We start from the raw sequence: 9,627 nt of genomic DNA, 5'->3' as shown, positions 1-9,627 counted from the left end.
TGCCCAATCAAAACGTGAAAGTAGAAACAAGAGAAGTTTTTGTTTGAAAACTCAAGACTTTTATAATACAGACTGCATAGGGTTAGGGCTTTTTATGTGCTGGATTTTATTGAACAGACTAAGAAAATGTGTAGTGATTTTTATAATAATTAGCTTTATCAGGACATAAACAACTTCCGATGAAAATTTATAGATGTAGAAGATTTAAAGCATGCGGCATCATTGTTACTCATAGCAAGCAATGAGTATTTCCACAGTTGAACTGGGAACACATGAGATATTAAACAGCTCCAAGCTTAAAACAGTTCATGTCCGTTGCAACTTTATGAGCATTATTAAAACGCATGTTATTCTATTTTAAAAAATCGTGCTGAATGCGCAGTTAGAAAGGGGACAGTGAAGTTTTAGGCAAAGTTAATAAAGCACAAGTCGACTTTGAGGCCAATTTTCACATGCACAACAGTCGGTTTGCAGACGCGTAGGTTGGAAGAACCCTCAGCTTGTTAACCACTCTGTGATTGGTCCGGGCCGAGTCAAGGCGGAAGTCTACAGAGCAGGGGGATTCCCCGAGGGAAGTTCCCAACTCAAACTGGGGCTATGTAAAACATACAGCGCCATATCCTCTCCAGCGCTTCGTAACTTTGCATCTGAAGATTAGGGCGACGATGCTGCGGTGGTGTCAAAACAACAAATACGACTTAAATAATAGGGGACTCAAGTGAAGGTAAGGAGGACGCTCTCTGACACGCAAACACACTCACACCGGCGGAGCGGCGGATGGATCTGCCGAGTTGTTGCTCGGTCGCCTTACTGAAAACACCGGCTAATGCAGATCCAGTTAAAAGAATACGGAACTATTCAAAGCACTCTTTAAATGTCACTTTGTAACCAGTTGGAGATGTGTCCCGGATGGTTTTAGCGTAAGTTTTGTTGTATATTTCTCATTCACGTTGCAGCAGGTCCTACTCCTGGAACTGTTTGTATGGCGTGTCATTGATAGGCAGTTTTAACTGTGGAGACTGATCAATAAATTATATAGTTTTCACATTATTACCAGTTTTTGAGTCCGCAGCTGCACATTTTGAGCTGTAGCCTACTTGTCTCAAAGTCGATTAAATGTGCGACAATCGTTGATAAGAAGAAAAGAAAACAATGTAAAAACTGTGTATCTGCACAATTAGTGGTATCAATTATTTATCATTAGTTTGTTGAGGCTCTGTTATTCAATATCTGTCACATTCATTCTTTTAACTGTTTCACATTTGACCAAATTCACATAGTTGTAAGGAGATAGTAAGATTACACAACCAGGGTTGGTAGACTTTTTATTATTGCAACATTTAGCTTATTTTAGCCTGTCAATACATTAGGCAACGCTTTAAAGGTTAATTCCCCCATTGTTCTGTTATTTCACCGTGTACAAATGCAAACTAAAACGTCACAAAGCAGGAAAATGCCACTCAATCTGCAGATTTTACTGGTGAAAATGTTTATAAGCAGTTGTTTTCAATTATATAGGGCTCATGCCTGCCGTGACAGTGATGACAAGGCATGGACAGGAATATTGGAGACCAGCTAAACAAAGCTTTTGAAGCTTATCGCCAGGTCTCCATCGAAAAGGACAATGCTCAAAAGGAGTTGCAAAAAATGGTAAGCAAATGTTTGGTCAAATGGGCTTGGTCTTTGCCGCTGCAGCGCAAGTGTTGCATTAAAAGAGCACTATGTCAGAGAGACTTTGTAATGTTGTGGATTTAAGTGAGGCTCACAGCCCTGCCAAATTGCCAGGTTTTTGTGTTAGAAAAAAAAAAAAAAAAAAAAAGGTAATTATAAATAAGTTTAAAACCTTTCATTTGATAGGACATACTTTGCGCAACTCAACGGAAAAACAAAAACTAAACAACTAATCCGATGGCAAAAAATATGTACAAAAGGATAATAGTTCTGTTAAACTGGGGAGCGTTAAACAATTATTTTGTTCGTGTATCTTTAGAAATTTGAACAACTGATCAAATAGTGCTCATTGTAAAAATATATCAGAAAAAAATCCACCAAAAAGTTTATATTATTAGTAAAGCCTAAAATCATTCATACTTCTTATATAGAGGGAGAGAGAAATTAGAGTGATGGTAAAGAGGCCTTCCAACCTCAAAAGACTTGGAGCTTATCACCAAGCAGTGTCCAAATATGAGAGGAAACATGCAAAAACATGGTTTGTAATTATAACAGGGATTTTATTGCTGGGATACTAATACCCATTTTTCTACTGACCGTTGAAAATAATATGATAATTTTAAACATAAGACATGTTTTTGTAAAATACAAAAGGACACATTATTTTGAAAATCAATTCTCTTTTTTCAATGTTTTGTTTTCTTCTGAGATTTCTCTTTTATTTCCTGTCATAAACAAATGTCTTGGTGGAATGAAAACTGTTTTTAATCTATGTCTGCCAGATTTGAAAGATTTGGGCTGAGTTGTGTATTCAGCGGTCCAGTAAAGTCAGGCGTAAGTAGTTGGAGAAATACTGTAAACAGCAACAGTATCATTAGTAACCTGGCTAAAATAAATAGTCTCTTGGGAGAGTGTGAAACATGGGGGGGAGCAGCATCTTGATCTGGAGTTAATTTAAATAGGACTGAGTTGGTTTTTAAAATCAAAATAAATTAAACTACATATTCTCCTAGAAGTAAAAATATTTTGCTGTTTTTTTTTTTGGTCAAGTTGGGACAGGACATATGTCATATTAAAGATTGAAAAAGTTTAATGTTTCTTTTTGTCATAAAAACCTGGTATTGTTAGCTTTATTTAACAGGAATGTGTATGATTGTCAGCATTCTCTTGTAAAAGAGATCTTTAATGTTGAGGAGTTTTATCCTGGTTAAATAAAGGTTGAAGAAGAAGCTGTAGAACTCTGAAAGCTACTACATTGTTGTTGTGTTTTGTGTTTGAAATGATGATTTTTAATATTGATGAAATGGCTCACTGCCCAGGGTACAGTTTGCGTTGAGGGCAACACAAAATCTTCCGAGTGTGGGGTGAGAGAGGTTTGTGTTTTGCTTCCCAAATTAAATTTTATACAGCTTATAGACCTTCCAGTGAGTGGAGAGTAGGCACCTCCCACTGAGCTGCTTGTTGCTAAGAATTGAGAGGGAAAGGGGTTGGGCTGAGGGCACAGAAGGAGAGGTTCAACCAGAGCTTTATTTATGCAAAAACTGCCACAGTGTGTGTTTGCTGTCTGAGGAAATAACAGACCCCATGTGTTTACAGAAGGAACATTATGAGCAGTACACTCAAGAACTTAAAAAGCAGATAGAAGACCAGCAACGTTTGATTTCTGATCTTGAAACTGAGTTGTCAGCAACAAGGCAACCCTCAGGTTAGTCTCTGTGACTATTTATCTTTGAATTGTGTTATATTTTGGAGCTACATTCACAAACTGTAACCGAATCAACTTTATTCTTTTCCACCCAGTACTTTGTCGTACTGATCAGTTTTATGTGACTCTTAGGAGAGATGAAATGTGAGCCTCGCAACCATCTTCTCAAAGCGGCTGCCTCTAGTAGGAAGACACAGTACCGGGTATGTTCACAGCCACAACTTTATAGCTCTTCCTACTTCTTCTGTTTGTAAAATTAAGGATATGCATCCTGTAGCTCACAGCTTCCTCTCTGTGTGCAAAGAGTTTAAAGGCACTCTACTTAAATTCCATCTTGTTTTGTCTAGGGAAGAAAATTGTACCTGCAATAAACAGCATCATTTGTACGATGTGTAAAATAAAGTTAGCAAATGATCCCAATGGTAAAAGAAGGTGGTGTACCCTCCTTTATAGCTATTTGTACCACTATAGTCTAAATTGTTCATGTTTTTAACAGTAAAACCAGACATTTTTGCAGTAAAGATAAAAATATTTTCTTTCATTATTATTGTGTACACAAGTTTGATCTAAATCAAACTGTGCAGGAAATTTGACCCACTCTTCTTTGTAGGATTGTTTTGATTCAGTCGTATTTGAGGGTTTTTGACCATGTTAGAGGTCATGCTATAGCATCTCAGTTCGGTAAAGGTATGAGCTCTGCCAGAGCTAATCCAATGGTTATGGAGCTTTTTTTTTTTTTGTCTAGTTGTCCAGATCCTGAAATATGAAATCTTTTGGCCTACTTCATTTTGTCAGGCAGATTCTAATGAAATCATTTCTTGCAGGTCTGGTATTATTTAGGTCGAGGTGTGGCTAGTGAAATTGTCATCGGTTAGTTAGAGAATTTGTTTCACAGTAAACACAGTAAACTTATATACAAAGAAAGGCTCATCTCTTTTCATATATGACCAGTTTGTTTTATCTAGCTAAAAAAATGAATTCAAAACTGCTGTTTTTATGTACGGTACTCATATTTGTGTGATATTAAAATTAGTTTTATGATCTTAAACATTACAGCAAAAATTTTAAAGATCTGTATGGGGATACGTACTTTTTCACAGCACTGCAAGAGACTTGTTTTCCATCCAGTGTTTGCATGTGTCCTGTTGTGTCTGTCTGGTTTTGCTTCACCAGATGGTGCTAGAGGATAATAACTGCTCAGTGCAGCAGCTCCATCTTTGCTTGGTCTTCAGTAAGCCAGGAAACAGTTTTTTTTTCCCCCACTCACACTCATGCATAAATAAAACGGCACATGCATCAACAGCCTGCCCTTTGGATAATTGTTGTTAATGATGACTAAAAAAAAATTAAATGTGATTTTTCTTTTTTTCCTTTTTTCTTTCTTTTTTTTTCAGGGGAATGTGGCCACTGTTGCTGGTGCTTCAAATTTGACAGTCAACAGCAGCTCTGATTAGTACGTGTCTCTCCTCCTAAAGATTTCTCTTTTTTTCTGTAACTGAGCTGACAAATGTTTTTTTTTTTAATGTCTAATTCATTTATGCATTTCTTGGGGTCAGTCAGGACATGTTGGCGGCATTTGAAGCAATTCAGGGCAAATTCCGACAGATCCAGACCCTGACTTCAAAACAGAAACATCATCTGAAAAGATTCCATGGAAGTTACGACAACTCAAACGGTAATATTGACAGTAGTTTTGCACAGTTTAAGCTGAAATGCTGTTCTTGGAATTTATCTTAATTAGTTGCAATGGATGCTATTGTGAATTGGGTTGTATAGGTCATACAATAATTTTGTTTGTAAATGTCAGCTCAGCTGATGAGTGTATTAACTTTTGCTCTCTTTTTAAAAAAAAAAAAAAACTCTTTAACTATAAATGGCTGATTATACCTCAAAGATGGTATGGAAAAACAAATCTAATCATCCCAGGGAGAAATGGTGGCACTTTTCTTTGAAATGTGACTGTTTGGTTATTTTTAATCACACCGACAAGTGTTTTCTTTGACATTCATACTAAAGATTGTGATATTTAAGTGTTTTGAATAAAACAAAGTTTTGTCTAAACTTTTCTAACTTAGTTTTTAATAAATTAAAAATAAATATTTTTTTTTTCTCAAGTGGTAGTATTAAATGCCCAAAGATGCCCAAAATGTAATGTCAAACTATTTCCCCCTTATAAATACAACCTTCCTAAAATGCAATTTGTCCGCCTCCATCTCATCCATTTGCTTGGATGCCGCAGCTTTTTTTCCCTTTCGTTCACACACTCTTGACTCTGCTCAGCTGAGGCTAATTCATGCTCTGAGAACCCTTTTGTCTGCTGCGTCGGACCGAGCAGACACGCTCACTTTTTCAGTCACTGTTGCTAAATTATGAGGCAATTTAAAATCTTGGCTTATTTAAAGGAAGGGGGGTGAGGGGGGATTTTGGAGAAAAAAAAAATATTGTGATCTTTTTGACCTAATTATAAAACAAAAATTTTTTTTGCAGAAAATTCTCAATTTTTTTTAATTTATATTTTCTCCTAATCTACTTACTCCTGTAATAATTAATGAATGTGAAATCACAGTGAATCTCCTCAAACGGTCTCTTCTTAATGCAGACAGCACACATGAAATTAAATACTTCAAGCTCACTGCCTTGGAGCAGTATACATCTTGGACCTATGGCGTTTCTATGTTACACAACAAATTTTAACATTTTATTGAGATTGAATGTTACCAACAGAACATTTTGCATAATTATGAATCAGGGAACTTCACAATCATGCAAATTATTTATATATATGAAAACGTTTGAAATTTATATTTGAAATGTTGGAACAGTGTGGTGCTTTTTTCAGACTTTATTCCCAATCCTGTTATTTTATACTTCAAAGATGGTATACAATAACCATCTCTACAAAGTCTTTTAAGACTTTTAAGAAGACTTTGTAGAGCTTCATCTATCATCGAGAGACTAAAATTTCTGCCCATTGGTATTTGTGAAGTACCTCAAGCTCAGTCAAATAGGATGGATGGCATCTATTAGGTTTTGTGACGGATTTGGATTTAAGCTGGGTCTTAATCCATTCTAACACATTAATTTTATGGTTTTTACCTGTTCCTACCTGTTAAAAGGTGAATCTCAACTTTTGTTTCAAGTCTTTGACATTATCTAATTGTCTTTAGCCTCATCTATCCTCTCTTTTTCCCATCAAGTCTGATTAGGTTTGTTGTCCCCACTGAAGAAAAGCATCTTTGCAGCATGATGCTGACGCTACCGTGCTTCACTGTAGGGACTATTTATTCAGGGTGATGTGTATCTTTGCAACCACTAAACAGTTCCAATAGACCTGTTTGTGATTAATGTCTATCTTCCCGGTCCATCTGTTTGGACTGTAAGTGCTTGCCATTTGTTGTGCATAGAAGTGTTGTTAGGTTCTGCCTTTTTCTGATGATTGCTTGAAGAGGACTCCAGGAGATGTTCAAAGCTTGGAATACTACAACCTAACTTGGCTTTAAACTTCTTCACAACTTTTTCCCTGACCTGTCTGCTGTACTTATTGGTTTCACAATGCTGTTTGTTCACTAATGTTCTTTTACAAACCTCTGAGGCTTTCACAAAACAGCTGGAGTTATACTGACCTTACACAGAATGACTATTTATTAATTAGGGTGCTCCTAATTAATAAGGTGTGGCTTATTAATGTGTTCTCTGTGTCAGAGAAATGGGAGCTGAAAACATGTTTGATTTATATTTGTAACCAAATTTGAAAACCACATAATTTTCTTTCCTCCGTTTGCTTATAGGTTTTAGTTTGTGGCAATCCTGCAAACTAAAAATGGAAAGTTTTGTGGGTTTGAATACTTTTTCAAAGCAAATGAAACACAGTGAGCATTGGCTGATTAAAAAATGTTATTTCCACTTAGATTTAGTTTTCAAAATAGAATGAAGATTGAAATAGTTTTATCTTGTTCCAACCATATGGAACAGTTAAACCAGAAAACGACACTGGTAAGGCAAGCAAACCGAATAAGAGTAAAAACAAGTAATACATTTTAATATTTTAATTTTAAGCCAGCTGACCAGGGGAGGCTGGTTGGATGATTTGTTGGATAATTCAACATGGTTTTTCAAAATAGTCCGTGCAACAAATCTAAACCTAATAGCAGCCTGATGTATTTAGTGTTACGTTTTTAAAACGTTGTGTTCTCTAAAAATTCTCAAATTTCTATTTCAAATTTCACCAGCATGCTGACTTATAAAAAATAGAAACGCTAAACATCTCTTGCTTTCCTCTCACCTCCCAGACCAGCGCTTCTCCATGCCCATCCAGTGCACGGATGGAACCGTAGAAGATGAGAGGCCCTTTCCTACACCTCTGAGGTTAACTGCGGACCTCCCTCACCTGTCTGCACCCTTGGCATCTCGTGGCACTAGTCAGGAGGACAGAGACTTGGTAGACTCTCTCACCAAACTCAGTGTCAAATTCCCGCCCCCCACGGACAGTGAATATGACTTCCTGAATAGTGCTCCTGAGAGGAACATTGGCCTGCCGGTGGCTCGAAAGCCGCCCCTCGGCTCCCCCACGCTGCCAGAGGAGGAGCCCGTGGAACTGCCTTTGCCTTTTGTCCATTCCACGTCCCCCTCCCACTCGTCATCCTCCTCGCCCTCCCATGAGAGCGTGCGGGGACCCGAGCAGGTGAGAAACAGAGAGGAAGGTCTGAGAAAAGTAGTAGCAAATTATCAGTTTCTGATTGGTCTCTGCTAATGGAGGAGTAAAACAGTGAGAAGCCCAAAAATATCTCCCTGGCTAAACATATTACCGTGCGATGTGTGCCGATTCCTTCTTTTTTTTTTTTTTTTTTAACTTGAGCATGGTTGCTCTGCTTATAATTGGCATGTTGGTTTGAAATTGAGAGCCAGATGGAAGCAGTTTAGATCAAGTATGATGGTTTGTTGGGTTTTATTGCTGATGTGTGTAAATGCTTATAAAGTAATTGTGAATTATGTACAGTAAGATCTAAAAGTTAAATTTTTTTTAACCACTACTCCTACAAATGCATGTAAGATAGAAATAGCTGTTTTTGTTAGTTCAGACAAAGAGGGAGATAATTAAACACTTGAGAATTATGTTGCTTTTCTTTGCCGCTGCTGTTCATGTTTTCTCTCTAATGGAGTAGGAAGTTATACCTTACACAGCTTGTTATTACTTCAGTGAGGTGTAAAAATACCCTAATTTCCTTTTATTTATCCCACCCTGCAGCCCCTGTGGAGCCCCGAGCTGTGTGACGCCGTTGACAGGGGAGCCAACCAGGAGCCTCCGAGCAGCTGTCCCGTTGAATGCGCATTCTGTCCCGATTTAGTTCCCCAGAACCTCATGACAAGCCATCTTTACTTGCACTTCTTGCCAAAGAAGGAAGCAGAGAATTGACAGCAGACTGACAGGCAAAGGTCCGAACTTACTTCAAGAACTTTTGACTGTTTTTATGGTCTTTGCAGGCGTGAATCTGCTCGCCATAAACTCCAAAGCGCTGTACAGGAATTGAAAATTACACTGCTATAAGACTTGAATTCATTTATTTAATACTGAAGAATTTAATGGTACACGTTCTTGTCCATACTGATTTTCTAAAATCACACTGAGAATTTACAGTGATGCATATGGTATATATGAGGAAATAAACAATATATTTACTCTTGGCAGTTGTTATAGTTTGATTTGTTTTCAACAGCCAGATTTGAAATTTGATTATAAAACATATGTTCAACATATAATAACTTACAAAATGTCATGTTAAGGAGCCACTAACTGTAAACAACTTGCAATCATTTTCTTCTTTTCCGGGATGGTTTAATCCCATCCTACTGAATCCTGATCAACGATGAATTTTTATCAGTAATGAGATAACTTTGAGATCAGTTTAAACTATTTCATACCATGTCTTCATGAAGTTGCAGCTCAAACCAATTTTGCATTTTTACATTTTTAACTATTTTGTATAGAAGTATTTATTCCTTTTAACGCGTTTTTCTATATTCCTACTCTGTTGTTGTACTTGCATGTTTCACATTATCAATCAGATTTTAATGTGATACAACAATAACCTGACTAAGAAAAAATTGGTAGTTTTCCAATTATGATTCTAATTGTTCAATTTAATTTTTGGAAAACTGATTTTCATTCTGCTGGCATGTGTCTGGACACCCATGTCTGGTTACTGCCAGATCTTTAGAATCAATAGATGACTTAAATAAAACGTGTTTAACAA

At 36.9% G+C, this 9,627-nt stretch overlaps 1 protein-coding gene across 1 annotated transcript; it reads left to right on the top strand.

Moving 5' to 3' along the window:
* Nucleotides 1–563: 563 nt before the first annotated feature.
* Nucleotides 564–9,058, top strand: tank (TRAF family member-associated NFKB activator). Its single transcript, XM_055031671.1, has 8 exons — nucleotides 564–724; nucleotides 1,519–1,650; nucleotides 3,268–3,376; nucleotides 3,509–3,579; nucleotides 4,771–4,829; nucleotides 4,933–5,051; nucleotides 7,666–8,057; nucleotides 8,622–9,058. The coding sequence occupies exons 2-8, from the start codon at nucleotides 1,552–1,554 to the stop codon at nucleotides 8,787–8,789; spliced, it is 1,017 nt and encodes a 338-aa protein (XP_054887646.1). The 5' UTR covers nucleotides 564–724; nucleotides 1,519–1,551; the 3' UTR covers nucleotides 8,790–9,058.
* Nucleotides 9,059–9,627: the final 569 nt, after the last annotated feature.

The sequence above is a fragment of the Poeciliopsis prolifica genome, unplaced genomic scaffold, assembly GCF_027474105.1.
Source record: "Poeciliopsis prolifica strain line A6 unplaced genomic scaffold, Auburn_PproV2 SCAFFOLD007, whole genome shotgun sequence".
Classification (NCBI taxonomy): domain Eukaryota; kingdom Metazoa; phylum Chordata; class Actinopteri; order Cyprinodontiformes; family Poeciliidae; genus Poeciliopsis; species Poeciliopsis prolifica.
Note: the sequence above shows the minus strand (reverse complement) of the source record. Positions and strands in the feature narration are given on the sequence as shown.

Excerpts from the sequence above, each read along its gene's own strand:
- tank (XM_055031671.1), top strand. The coding sequence starts at position 1,552 with ATGGACAGGAATATTGGAGACCAGCTAAACAAAGCTTTTGAAGCTTAT. Across the intron at positions 1,651-3,267 it reads AAAAGGAGTTGCAAAAAATG|AAGGAACATTATGAGCAGTA; the intron begins GTAAGCAAATGT and ends ATGTGTTTACAG. Across the intron at positions 4,830-4,932 it reads GTCAACAGCAGCTCTGATTA|TCAGGACATGTTGGCGGCAT; the intron begins GTACGTGTCTCT and ends TCTTGGGGTCAG.